Source organism: Microcaecilia unicolor, chromosome 5 (assembly GCF_901765095.1).
Source record: "Microcaecilia unicolor chromosome 5, aMicUni1.1, whole genome shotgun sequence".
Lineage (NCBI taxonomy): Eukaryota > Metazoa > Chordata > Amphibia > Gymnophiona > Siphonopidae > Microcaecilia > Microcaecilia unicolor.
Genome location: NC_044035.1, coordinates 142,995,391 through 143,010,189, shown reverse-complemented (window position 1 = coordinate 143,010,189; position 14,799 = coordinate 142,995,391). Strand labels below are relative to the sequence as shown.

Genomic DNA, 14,799 nt, shown 5'->3' with positions numbered 1-14,799 from the left:
ATTTCTTTAGATTACATCTGAGTCTATTCCTTTCCATCCTCATCCTGTAACACCTTCATTCTAGTCTCATTTTCCTTGAAAAAGGCTTGATTCCTCTGTATTTATAATCTTTGTATTACCAATCAGGCAGAGCTTTTTCAGTTATATAATAGATTAAGAAAAATTAAATGAATAGGCAAATAGCCTCCATATGATTTATTACTGTTAAATGTTAGTTTTTTTTTTTTTTTTTTTTAATCAGTTTTTATAACATATGGTCATGGTCATGGTCAAGAATCCCACCTGAATAGGAATTGTTTGGAAAATTAATAGTATATTGCTATCACAAATCACAGTATTTTTGCCCATCATTAAAAGCTTACTTTCCATCTAGAGCATGACAACTTCTAGCGACTAGTATCCTTTTCTTTTCTCAGATGCTGAAATAGCACCATTGCAATGCTTTTAGATTTAGTCACGTGATTCAAAGGGGATTGGTCTTTATTCCAAAACATAGAATTGTGGTTTCAAAGCTAATTATAGAACCATAGACTTGATCATTGGTTTTAGTCCTCCTCTAATTGTTACCTGTAGTACAGTGATTTTGACCTGAAAATAACATAGAATCCACAGAATATGGGTAATTTTATGTGGAGTCTTCAAAAAGGTGTTTATTTTATGAAGGCAATATAGGCGCCTATGTTCCTTTGTAAAATTGGTACCCAGAGCTAGCCCTAGTATTGCATAAATTTACACCTGTTCCAACAAAGGGTAAACCAGTGTTTGCATATTCACACATATTTTAGAATATATGCACCTCATCTCAACTTCACCCTCTTTCCATTGAACCTGTGCCCCCAGAAATGCCTGTGTGTGGTACATTAAAGTATGTGCCATCTTATTGGTGTGTTTACTTATGCATGAATATTTGGCCACACATTTTTATAAGAGCCATTTTCTATGTATAAAAACATTCTTTACACATGGATAAATGCTTTGTAAAGTTAACTCTGGCATCTACTTTTGGCTTATCCTTCTCCTTTGTCTTGTCCACCTCTTTTGTATCTGCCATTTAATTTTTCTTTTCCATTTTTGGAATAAAAGCCCCTTGAACTACTTGTTGTCATGTTTACATTTTTGTTTATTTTTTTAGCAGAAGTGTTTGAAAAAGACAAGGCCTGGATACCTAGTGGAAAAGCCTAGGACGCTGGATATTGCTATAGGGGATAAGAGATTACTTCTTTCCAGTATTGGAATCATCACTGAAAGGGCCTATTTAGTACATCTTGTTAAATGTTTAACCAGGAGCTCAAAAAATAGTTAATGTACCACATTAAGTGTACATGAGTGAACTGCTGCTTTAAACACCTAAGAGTGGAATCCATATTATGGGGTAATTAACATGGATTTTGTCAACACATGTTAGCTGCTAATATGTCACATAACCTTGAACAGTTAGCTATACCTGTAGAGATGTAGTTAACTGTATTCTGTGTTAGTGGCAGTGCAGTAGTAGCACAGTTGCCTCCCTTAGGGCTCTGTTTACTAAGGTGAGCTAGCATTCTTAATGCGTGCGGAAAATTAGGGTGTGCTGTGTAGGTGCCCATAGAAATATTGTGGGTGCCTAAACAGCGCACGCTAATGGTTAGCGCGCGCTAAAAGCACTAACGAGCCTGTAGCGTGGCTTAGTAAACAGGGTCCTTAGTGTTTACAGCACAGGTGTTTGAGCTACTGCTGACAATGCATGTTAACATGATTTAATAAATAGGCTCTTAGTTGTTTTGGAAATGGGCAGCATTGTAATCTGGATCATTCTAGTGTGTCTGTGTAATGTGAAGAGAAGAGGAAAAAAAAAACCTCTTTGAAGTACAGAAGTGTATGCATGGCTTTCCCAGCCTGGTTTCTAAGGCCTTGTTTGGAGGGGTGGGTTGGATGCAGGGGAGATGCCATTGTATAGCATGGGACTAGTCTGTCCTTCTTTTAGTGTGCATGTTATTGTTTCTTAACTTCCACATATTGGTGTGATGACCAGTCCCATGCCGCACTCTAAATGCTCAGTTTTTTGCCACTCTCATTTCTTGAGTTAACTAATCACAGCGCCTGCCATTTTCTCTTGAGGCTTACAATATCTTGTGGAAAAACAAACGCGTGCAGGTAAGGAGACTTGTGAATTCCACAATCTCTTAGCTCTAGTTTGGCATAAAAAGGTTTTAAGTATGGGAAAACTTTTAAGAGGTAAAAATAGTTGAGAAAAGGAACTTAACTTGAGGTTGTGGTTGCATGTGCAGTCTTTTCTTAGCGTTTGTCTACACTGTTCTGCACAAGTGGGTGTTATCCCCTCCTACCATTTTCCGTATCTCGGTAGATAGTAGGTCATGCTGACTGGCAGTCCTTGTCCCTGGCCTAACTCCCCCCTAACTCGCCGCTCTGGTCACTGTGGCAGCACAGCTTGGTTGAGCCTAAGGGCTGCTCCTGGGTTATCCAGTCCCAAGGCCAGACCTAGATGAGCTTGGAGCTTGGCTCCAATGCACCTAGTCGTATTTCTTAGTGTTCACTGGGTGCAGCCCGAGGGAATGCTGATCCCTATCCACCCACCCCTCCTTGCTTGCTCACCCTGTTTGGGTGTACTTCCTGTGGACTCCCCATGCAGCTACCATGTTAAAAAAAAGTCCTAATTGAATTTTCTGTCTCAGCTTTTCCCTGGTGAAGGGACTAAAGTTTTTGTGTAAAAAAAAAAAAAAAAAAAGTAAATCAGAGTAGACCCGGGTGGGGGGGGGGGGGGGGGGGGGAGAGGAGGAGGGTGTCAGCGGAAATGCTGGAGCCTCAGGCCCAAGTCAGCTTCAGAGGCAGGGCAGGCCTACAGCGCCGGCCATGTGGCCAGGCATGCCTGCAAGCAGATGCTATAATGTCTGCAAGAGCTGGCAGATCATCACATCTGCTAACTTTGTTTGCCCTCCTATGATGAGCTTTTTCTGACTTAGGAAACTGCAGGAGAGGCATTCTTCTCTCTGCTCCAAGGCATCAGGACCCATGGTCCCAATGACCTCTAAGGGAATGGTGGCCATTTTGTGCCAGTTATTTTTTTCTCCCGCTACAGTTTCTGAGCAGCAGGATTCTTTACAGCCCCCATCAGGACTTGGGATAGGGGTGGGCCTTGCCTTCCCACCTACCTTGGGCTTACCTGAAGGAGGGGTTCTAATGGGGTCCTCAGCAGACGCCTAGAGACCCCATGTTGTTGTTATTTTTTTTTTTTTTGCAGAGGATTATGTTTCTCTTCTCATAATCCCTTCCTTTCTACCTAAGTTGGTTTTTCCATTCCATGTGAATCAGTAAGTTTGCTTGCCCTGCTTTGTGGAGGAGGTCTCTGTTCCTGCAGACCAGAGGCTCCTCAAGCTGGACATCTGGAAGACGCTGCTATGGTACCTGAAGGAGACAAATGATTTTGCTTCTCCGATCACCTCTTTGTTCTTTTTCATGGTCCTAGGAAGGGCCAGGTGGCCTCTAAGGCCTCCATTTTGAGATATATCAAGGCTGCTAGTGAGACTGCCTGCATTTGCAAGAATCGTCCAGTGCCTCAGGTCCTGAAGGCCCACTCTACATGGGCTCAGGTCACTTCCCGGGCAGAGGTCTATGCAGCTCCTGAAGAGATTTATAGAGAGGCAATGTGGTCCTCAAACACTTCAGGTTGGGCATGTTGATCAGGGTCCATTCGGACTTTGGAAGGGCTGTCATTCAGGGGGCCTTGTCTTCCCCTGTCCATTAGACTTGCTTCAGTACATGCTACTTGTGCAGAGAACAGTGTAGCTAGATGCTAAGGAAGGAGAAAATATACCTTACCTGATAATTTTCTTTCCTTTAGCCAGCTACACTGTTCTGCAACCTGCCCTCAGAAGACTTAGGCCTGGGACTCTGGGTGTGCTCTGTGCTTTCCCTAGTTAAAAAAAAATGTTGATTGAAGGAATCAAATTACATTTTTTTTACAATTGATATTGCTATATTGTGGAGTATGCTATATCCTGAAGTATGCAGGGTAGCAAGTGCCACTCTGTGGTGTTATGATTGCTTATCATTGCAGCTGCAGTGGTTGATGGTACATGAGTGTGTTCCGTAAAGGAACCTTCTGCTACTTCGGCAGGTGCATACTAGATCTTGCCAGGGAGCACCACCAGCTAATATCGGTGAGGTCACTGGTAAAACTCAGTTTTTCTCTACCTCCATCTGCTGGTAAAAGAGGAGTAACACCCACTTGTGCAGAACAGTGTAGCTGACTAAAGGAAAGAAAATTATCAGGTAAGATGACATTTCTTCTTTGGCACCCATTGATCATGGTACTTGCACTTAATGAAATATTTTCTGCTCAGCTTATTTTGTTGATGTCTATTAAACATGAGTGATGTATTCTTTTTTCGAGGACAAGCAGGATGAAAGATTCACACTGATGGGTGACGTCACCTGACAGACCAAATTCCAGAAGCTATTGAAGGGGGGTATACAGTGTATGCTTGCATCTTCCCACCTGCCGCCATTGTGCAGGACTAAGTCAGTCTAATATTAAAGCTACTGAATATAGCTGCAAGGGGAGGTGGGTGGAGCAGTGTGGATATTCATCCTATTGTCCTCTGAGAACATCTTCTACAGGTGAGTAACTTTGCTTTGTCTAGAACAGCGGTTCCCAAACTGTGGCGCAGAGACATTCTTATATGTGTATATGTACAGCTCTGCATATGTCTAGTAGCACTATAGAAATAACTAGTAGGCAAGATGTATATATGTATGGGGTGGCAATAGGGGATAATTTAGTAAAGGTGTTTCCATATGTAAAGCCTGTTTTACATGTGGAAAAGGCCTTTCATGAAATTCAGTAATATATGAGCATATAGGTATGTACAGCAACAAAATGGTACATACTTATATATGTACTGCGTGCCGTCCAAACTGGGAGTACAGTTTGGATGGCACAGGGATGGAGTTGTAATTTATACATGTTTTATAAAATACACAAGTACATGTGTACAGTATACACATATGGTTAGCATCAACTTTGGACTAGATGTAAGTCTGTGCATTAGCATTTGCATGCTACAGTGGCTGGTGCTGGGTGCCTCTTTTATAAAGGCAGAAAGTGCCTGTTGCCTTTATAAAGTAGGAACATTTTTATACTTCTCATATAGACGTCTTATTATAAAATCCCTCCCTAAATGTAGTGGATACTCCTTTCTGATTGAGTCTGTTTTTGTCACTTTATCTGCCTGAGAGGATAAGTTTCAGAAGGTGCTGGATTTAATCCAAAAGTTTCAGTTGAATTGGTTAATAAAAATGCTTTGGAGAATCATATGTCTTTATTCTCCAAAGGTTACTATTATTAAAAATGATTCTAAATCTTTAGGGATCAGTTCTGAAAAATCTTTTGTTCCTAAATTTAGGAAGATTATCAACCAAATTTAGGACCTTATTTACTAAGCTGCACTATAGAGGCACACCAGCGTTTTTAGCACATTAGGAGTCACAGACCAAGAAAGGGATGTAGGTGTCGTCGTTGATACCTTGAAACCTTCTGCTCAGTGTGCTGCTGCGGCTAAGAAAGCAAATAGAATGTTAGGCCTTATTAGGAAAGGAATGGAAAACAAAAATGAGGATGTTATAATGCCTTTGTATCGCTCCATGGTGCGACCACACCTCGAATATTGTGTTCAATTCTGGTCGCCGCATCTCAAAAAAGATACAGTGGAATTAGAAAAGGTGCAGAGAAGGGCGACGAAAATGATAAAGGGCATAGACGACTTTCCTATGAGGAAAGGCTAAAGTGGCTAGGGCTCTTCAGCTTGGAGAAAAGGCGGCTGAGGGGAGATATGATAGAGGTCTGTAAAATAATGAGTGGAGTTGAACGGGTAGACGTGAAGCGTCTGTTTACGCTTTCCAAAAATACTAGGACTAGGGGGCATGCGATGAAACTACAAAGTAATAAATTTAAAACGAATCGGAGAAAATTTTTCTTCACTCAACGTGTAATTAAATTCTGTACTTCATTGCCAGAGAATGTGGTAAAGGCGGGACCATTATTAAATGGACTTTGGGAAAATCCACTATTTCTGGGATAAGCAGTACAAAATGTTTTGTACTTTTTTGGAAACTTGCCAGGTATTTGTGACCTGGATTAGCCACTGTTGGAAACATGATACTGGGCTTGATGGACCTTTGGTCTCTCCCAGTATGGCCATACTTTTATACTTATGAGAGAAATGGGGCAGTGATGGATGGGGAAGAGAGATACAGGGGCAATTCTGGATGATGGGAAGAGGAGGATACACAGAGAAGGTGATAAATGGGGAAGGAGAGAGAGAGGAGATGCTGAATGATGGGCAGGCAGGGGAGGGGCAGAGGCAATATTTCAGGGGATAGAGAGAGATACAGGGCATTGCTGGATGTGGGAGAGATGGAGAAAGAGGGAGGGCAATCCTGAATGTTGGAGGGAGAGGGAGGGAGGAGAGAGAGCGGCAATGCTGCATGCAGGAGCAGAGAGAGACAGACCAAGGGGCAATGCTAGATGGCAGGGATAAGGGAGAGGGACAGAGAAGGAGGTACTGGATGGCGGGGAGGAAGAGAGAGACAAGAGAAGGGGATGCTTGCTCGCAGGGGGAGAAAATGGAAAGGGGATGCTGGACGGCAGTGGGAAAGAGATGAGAGAGGGGGATACTAGCTTGAAGGGGGGGAGAAAGAGGAAAGGGATGCTGGATGGCAGGGGGAAGATAGAGGGATATGCTATATGGCAGGGGGAAGAGTGAGAAGAGAGGGGATGCTGGATGGCAGGAGGAAAGAGAGGGGATGCTGGATGGCTGGGGGAGAGGGTCAAGAGAGATGATGCTGAATAGTAGTGGAGGGAGTGAAAGAGAAGATGCTGGATGGCAGGGGGCAAGAGGAAAGAGTAAGTAAAAAACTGGGGTCTAAGAGGACGGAGACTGGGAGTGCCAGAGTGAGGGGAAAAAATGGAAAGCTGCAGGTAGATGCATTAAAAAAAAAAGAGAGATTGAAGACTGGAAAGTGTGAAGGAAATCTGAATAGATAGACAGAAAAATGGAGAGAGGTAAAAGAAGACAGGAGAGCAGTAACCAGAGACTGGGGCCAACACAATTAGAAAAATTAAATGACTTTAGCAAAGGTAGAAATTTTTTTTATTTGTAATTTATGATAAAGTAATGTGGTAGTCCATTTTAAAAGTAAATAAATATAAATATAAGAAAAAAAACAGAAAATAAAGTGATACCTTTTTATTGGACTACATTTCTTTGACTTGTTTTCGGAGGCCAAAACGAGGAGGTGGGTTTGACCTCTGAAAAACTAGTTAAAAAATATGTTAGTCCAGTAAAAATATATCACCTTATTTTCTGTTTTCATTTTATTTCTTAATTTATAATGTAGCAATTAGAATATGTCAGCTTTTGACATTTACATCTGCTGTTTTATTTGCACAATACAGAGGGACACTTGTCACCTTTTCTATTTCTCTAGTGTTTCTGTGGTGTTTCTCTTGGGGGCTCAGTTTAATTGTTGTCTACATATTTGTTTTTAGTTTGTGGTTACTTATTCTACACTTTAGGGTCTACCTCTGTATGTGAAAAAAGCTGGGTATTGTGTTAGCATTGAATGTCTGTATAGGATCAGTCTATACAAAGACCAACTTCTTTGGTTTTCCAATAGGTGTATTGATGTTCTAATTCCCACTGCAAAGTTTATGGTGCTGTCTTTTCCTAGGAAGGCTCTTGTTGAGTGACCCCTGGAAATTAGTACTGTTATGGTATGGTAGAATTGCTTAATAGGTCCTGTGTAATTTTGTAGGGTTTTATTTTACTTCACAGTATGCTGGGTACTGGAGTTTAGATTTGGATTTAGCTTGTGCCTCTTTCAGTTGTAGCTCGAAGTGAGTTACATTCAGTTACAGTAGTTTTTTTTTGTGTGTCTCTGGGGGGCTTACAATCTGCTTATACATGGGGCCACAGAAGGTTATGTAATTTGTCCAAGATCTCAAGGAGTGAGTGGCAGTGAGATTTGAACCTTGGCTTCCCTGGTTCTCAGACGCTAATACAGATAAAATATATTTGGTAACTCAATAAACTAAAGGCCAGCGTATCTGAAGCCTGGTTGCCATTAAATCACAAGATTTCTGTTACATCACTGTTCACATGGTCAACAAGACTAGGGAGCTAGGTCTATCTGGGAGCCAAGTGTTAAAGTACATATACATATATTTCTAGAATACTAATATTCTTTTTAATATGGTTTATTTAGATTTTTTAGCACATAATTCCTCGAGTGTATTCAGTGTACATATTACCATCAGTAACAGATACTGGAGAGACAGCTGATATAGCTGCACCAGAGCCAAAGCATGAATGACGTTTTTTTTTTTTTTTGGTTAACTACTTAAAATGTAGTGAAACTACTTAGAGCCCTGTTTACTAAGCCGCGTTTTAGGCACTTTAGCGTATTATCCCTATGGGCGCCTACACGGTTAGCGCATATTCTAATTGTAGGTGTGTCAAAAATGCTAATAAAGTACAAAGTAGTTAACTGTTGCCTAACGTTGCATTCTACTACTCAGAAGTTCCTTGTTCTAAATTAAGACTTGGTAAAACTGAATATTACTTTCATAGTGGTACCTGTTGACCAATCATACTTTGTCTGATTTATACTTACTGGCCAGGAAAAATCTGAAGGTTTTCTATGATGGTTCCCCATGTATTCAGTGGCTAGTTGAAACTGCTTATTTACAAGCAATGTGTCAGCAGACACAGGATATAGAGAAGTTGAAAAAAGAAAGCAAAAAGAAATGAAAATTTATCAATTGAAAACAATCTTATTTTGGAAGAATGTTTGATAAATCTAGATTTATATTATATGTTTTGAAACTCCTAATACAATTTAAAGTAATCTAAAATAAGTATAATGTAGAATTGTTTTGGTGAACACCTGATTTCCCTTTCTTTATGTTGAAAAATGTAATCTGGACAGTTAAATTCAAGCCATGTTTTAAGATTTGTCTAAATACCACACTTAATAGGAAACAAGCTCCTGTAGTTGAACATTTTTTTAAAAATTTATTTTGAAGTAAACAAATGTATTTGTAGACCTGAGATCCCAGATGGCCAACTTCATATTTTCACAATCCTCCCAAACACTTCCATTTCAAAATGTCCATATAGTAATATCCCAGTGCTTCAAGTCAAAGAAATTTTTTATTTTTTTCTTTCAAAAACGGGGATCTTCAGATTTATAACTTTCCGCCATCCGGGACTTTTGTCTCCATACATTGGCGTTACTTACATCCTCATGACATGGCCAGGTTTCGATATCCTTCAGGGAAGAGGCATGCATTCCAAAGTGTAGCCCTTCATACCACAATATTTTAAAGGGCTACACTTTGGAATGCATGCCTCTTCCCTGAAGAAGGATATCGACACCTGGCCATGTCATGAGGATGTAAGTAATGCCAATGTACGGAGACAAAAGTCCCGGATGGCGGAAAGTTATAAATCTGAAGAACCTCGTTTTTTGAAAGAAAAAAAAGAAAACATTTCTTAGACTTGAAGCACTGGGATATTACTATATGGACATTTTGAATTGGAAGTGTTTGGGAGGATTGTGATTATATTTGATTTAAGTCCCCACACTTGGAAGATATAGGTCTACTTAATTTGCAACTTCATATTTTAGCAGAATCTTTTCGTCCTCAGTACATGAAAAAATACGTTGTCATCTTTTCTTGAAACAGAAATATTTCCTGTCCTCTTCAGTGTCTATCTTGGACTATTTTTATATGTTCAGTCATTTTTTAAATCAGTACTAGTCTTGCAGATAGGAAGGAATTGCAATAAAGATGACAACATTTTCACTTCTATAATTCATAGCTTTGCCTTGCATACTGGGTTTATTCTTTGGACATTGAGGTGTGCTAGAATAAGTGTCATCAATGATAACAACCTGCACAAAAACACCATGTTTATTTAGACATTAAAAAATTATATTTGCCGAAGCATTGGATCTTTCAAAATACTAACTTTATATTATGACAGATATACATAATAGAAGGAATTGGAGCATAACTGATAATTTTGTTTTGTGCAGTAGTGAATTGTTATGCAGAAATAGTAAAATACTCTTCTAGACTGGCCATAGAAGAAGCAGTGCCCTCACAGAAATGATTTCCAAATTGTGGACTGTTTTCCCTTCTTTTGTAACAATATAGTTTCTAGCATGTTTCATTATCAGTATTGGGAAGGGGAGATTAGGTAAGAAGGTTCTTAGCTGGCTGCAGATATTTGCAAATTGCTTTTTTATTGTTTTTACTAATAATAAATATGGTTTCTACAGCTAAAAATGAGAGCAGGAGGAATGAGTGACTCATCAAAATGGAAGAAGCAAAAGAGATCACCAAGACCACCGCATCATGCAACAAAAATATTACCTGGAACAGATCTGTCCTCACATCACCCATTCAACAATGGTACCTCCCTCTCTACCATGACAAGTAGGTGCAATCTTCAGCACTGTCAGTTCTAGCTTTTTTTTACATAGACACCACTTAGAACTTCTGTGAGTTCCAGAAGAGAACATTTTTAACTTACGTTAGAAGTAGTAATAAGGGGCCGTTTTAATCTACATTTTGTAGTTTCACATTTGTCCTTTTGTGATTTAATTTTGAAGCAGGGCGAATCAGTTGCATATGTAAATAATGTCTTCCAGTGGTACTAAGAAAATAACATTGACTAGCTTATCCTAGAAAAGCTAGAAGGCATTTCTACTCATGCATGGTAAGCACCGTGCAGCCACATGAGCCCCCTCTGGTCAGTATTTTTTCACAAAGGTTGGACACGTTTCTCCTTTTGAGAAAACATCCTTCAGTTTTTTTTTCACTTTTTTTTATTTTCAGTGCTGATCAAAAAGCCATAGGATTCAAGTGGTACCCCACTTATAATTGAAAAATGTTGGTTATTGGCTTTCATTCACTTTGTATTGGCTTCATATGCCTTGAGCATAATGTACTAACGTGTTTAATTTGTTCAAAAGTGTTTAGGACTGTTGGAACTTAGGCTTAATCTGCAAGATGTTTTCCAGTTATTTTTGAGCCTGTTGATGTCATTGAGGCCATATACCTTAAAAGCTTCATTATTGCAGACTTCAGCATAAAAAACCTGAACATCAAAAGTATTGATTTCAACTTAACAATTGATCCATCCGAACATCAAAAGTATTGATTTCAACTTAACAATTGATCCATCCGAACATCAAAAGTATTGATCTCAGCTTAACAATTGATCCATCACCTTCAAAACTAGCCTCATCCTCTTCAGATCTGAGTATGAGGCACTGCAAGAATTCTTTCAGATCTGGCCACTGTCCTCAAACTTCTGTTGGTGCTCTGTGAGGATCAAGTACAAGCATAAGTGCTTGAGGCTGACAAAACAAACTCTGACCTTGAAACATCAACATCTGTCTAATCCTTTGGCTTTGTCTACCAACAGTGATAGATATTGTAGAAGTTTGTTCACTTAAAAGACCCAGACAATGGGATAAATTATTCCAAGACTGATATCATCAAATTTGTTAGTATCTCTGGCTATTCAAACAAGATCTCTGTTTCCACTTGCCATACTGGAGGACATATTGTCCCTTTTCATGGCATCTGTAACAATGCAGAGGTATAGCAGCAGACCCAGACCAGGACATAGGTGGCTTCTGGGAAGGGGTCCCCTTTAAAGATATACAATAAAGAGTGCAGAATTATACAGTACAGTTTAAAGGTAAAGTTAGTAGTGATAGCCTTAATGATGCTGGCAGGATTAAACAGCACCAGCCTTTATTGCAGTGGGTAAGTTAAGACAGCACTCATCTTTGCAAAATGTTCAAATTATAACTAGATGAGATATGCAGGAACATAAAGCACAAGGCAAGGCTTTTAGGAATACCAGAAAACCAGGCCAGATTGGTATCTTAAGAGTAAGAATGCAGAGTGTGAACAAGGAACACAGGCAAAGGCAATGGAAGCACAAGGATAATATGAAGTTAATGACCCAAAGGTGAAGTAGTCGAGAGGCAGGGCAGATAAATCCCTAGCTCCCTGTTCTGGCTCCATGAAGCGAATCAGTATAAGACATACCCAAAAACAGAAGACACAGGAACACATGCACCCATTCAACAAAGATAGGGGAGACAGGGATGGAGCTCTCATTCAACAAAGACAGAACAGATGGGAGCACAAAAGACTAGCTCAAGTTAGCAGCAGCAGGGCCCATTTTATTCCTATGGGCTCTGCTGCAGATAACTCGAGCTAATCTTTAGTAAAAGACCCCCTATATGACTGATTCATCTTGCTTCTCCATATAGGAAAAAAGTTGCTTACTTTTAGCTGGTATTCATATTCTTCATAGACAGCAAGATAATCAGACACACATACCCTCCTATCTTCACTTGGAATTTAAATAAATACATAAAGGTTTTTATTGTAAGCTCTGATTATATGAATGATGAAGCCCTGGATTGTAGCTACTTGGTGCTGACCGTGCATGAGTAGAAAAGTCCTCTAGGCTTTTCTTGCCTAAAATATTCTGGTGTTGGATTGGTCCTTTATCTGCATCGTTTACTACGTTCATAGGTGCCCCGTATAAGAGGCTTGGGGAGGCTAAGCCTCCCCAGCCCAGCCATGACCTTCCCTGCCTGCCTCTGTCTTTCTCCGTCGATAAGCCAAGACTCCCGGACACGTCCCGCTGGATTCTGCCGCTGCTTCTGTGAACAACCATCATTAGAACAAAAAGAAGTGCGGAGCCGCAGCAGCCTTCAGGCATGCACTGTCGACTCTGCCATCCTCTGCCCCCACTGACGTCAATTTCCTGTTCCGGGAGCAGAGGACCGGCAGAGCCGACAGTGCATGCCTGAAGACTGCTGCCCCGCGCTTCTTTTTGTTCTTGACTGTAAAGAGGCCTGGAGGTGAAGTGCAAATAGAGGTGACCACACTAAAATGAGCCCTAACCAAGTGTGCTGAGAAGGAAAAAAAAAACAATTATGTTTTTCGGTCTTCCCTGTATCTGTGAGCCCTGGCTTAAGTTAATACAGAGCTAAAGTAGTACGGAGGATGGCAAGACACGATGCTCCTTCCTGTGCTTCGCTATTCAACCCGCTTGCGAATGCTTCATACTGGGGTGCTGTCGTGCTGAATATATTTAAATCCCAGTAACAACTAAAGAGGGGATCTGACCTTTGGTGATTTCAAAGGAATTTGTCTTTTCTGTGCATATTAGGTAATGGCATTTTGATATAGCAATCTATCTCAAAGGGGTACAGAGAAAGAGACAGATGAGTGGAAAGAAGGGGAGAGAAAGAGGGGACATGGGAAAGAGAGAGAGAGAGAGAAGCTGCTGGGGAGAAACTGGGGGAGACCCTAGCTGTCAGACGGAGAAATGCTGAATGAAAGGAGGGAGAAAGAGGGAAAAGCTGGAAGGAGGGGGCAGAAAGAGGGAAGACACTGGACAGAAGGGTAGGGAGGGAAAGAGGAAAGACACTGGAAGGATGGGGAGAGAGAGGACATGCTGAATGGAAAAGGGTGAGAGAGAGAACTGTTTAAAAGGAAGGGGAGATAGAGGGAGACAATGGACGGAAGGATTGGAAGAGGGTAATGGGTAGAAGGATGGAGAGAGAAAGAGGGTTGACACTGGATGGAAGGGTAGGAGAGAAAGAGCGAAGGTGCTGGTCATGGATGGATGGAGGGGAGGGAAGAGAGGAGAAATCTGGACATGGATGGAGTGGAGGGCAGGGAAGAGAGGAGAAATGTTGGACAAGGATGGAGGGAAGGAAAGGCAAAGGAAGGAGATGCACACGGATGGAGTGGAAGGGAGAGAGCAGAAATGCTGGACATGGATGGAGGGGAGGGAAGACAGGAAGTACTTGCACATGGATGGAGTGGAGGGAGAAATGCTGGATATGGATGGAGGGAAAATTGCTGAATTTAAGAGCTGGATCGGGATACTGAAGGATAGGGACAGGGCTACAGATGGTAGACAGGACGCATAAGGGGACAGAAGAATGGTGGACATGATGAGAGAAAAAATATCAAATGGAAAGAAGACACTGGGACCAAAGCGAATAGAAAAACTAAATGATCAGACGACAAAGGTAGAAAAAAGTATTTTATTCAGAATTTATTAACTGGAATATGTCAGCTTTTAGAAATGTGCATCTGTGATATTTTGCATGTAAGTTTCAATTTTTCTAGTATTGCTGCATGCTGAGTCTGACTTCTTGAGGTAATTTTCCAGTTTTGCCTTTATATCTGTTGTGTCCTGTGTTTTTCATGTGTAATCAAGGTGCAGTATTCTGCTAGTGTGTAGTATTTACAGCCCTTTTTGGGTTGTTTTTTTTTTGTTTCACTAGGTTGTGTACTGGTGTTTTAGAGCCCGGTGTAATTACAGTGCTGCCTTTCCATGCATAAGGTTGTAGCTCGTCCTGTCCTTGGAATTAGTGCTGTTATGGTTTGGTAAGGTTATGAGTGTGTTTTTGCACAAGTTTGTGTATAGTGTTTTGCAGTGCAGAAATTGTGTATTGGCCTTACTGAGGTGGCACCAAAACATCAGAAAGGGTTTTAGGTCCTAAATCATGACACACTACCTCTTGAAGGATCTACATATAGTCGTTAATAAAAGGAGCTCATTGTGAACACTATCCACCCTAAAAGGGTGTTTTGTGGGTCTACATGAGAATAGTGATACTATGATCCCTTGTTTCATATTGTTGATGGTCTGCATTTTCCGTATGGGTGGTATATTGGTGTATTAG

General features: G+C 40.7%; 1 protein-coding gene across 1 annotated transcript in view; it reads left to right on the top strand.

Annotated features, from left to right (window-relative positions):
* Positions 1-14,799, top strand: part of GBF1 (golgi brefeldin A resistant guanine nucleotide exchange factor 1) — a 573,313-nt gene that overhangs the window by 287,823 nt on the left and 270,691 nt on the right. Inside the window, 1 exon segment of the mRNA XM_030203372.1 lies at positions 10,345-10,501. Within this exon segment, the coding sequence (XP_030059232.1) occupies positions 10,345-10,501 (157 nt within the window).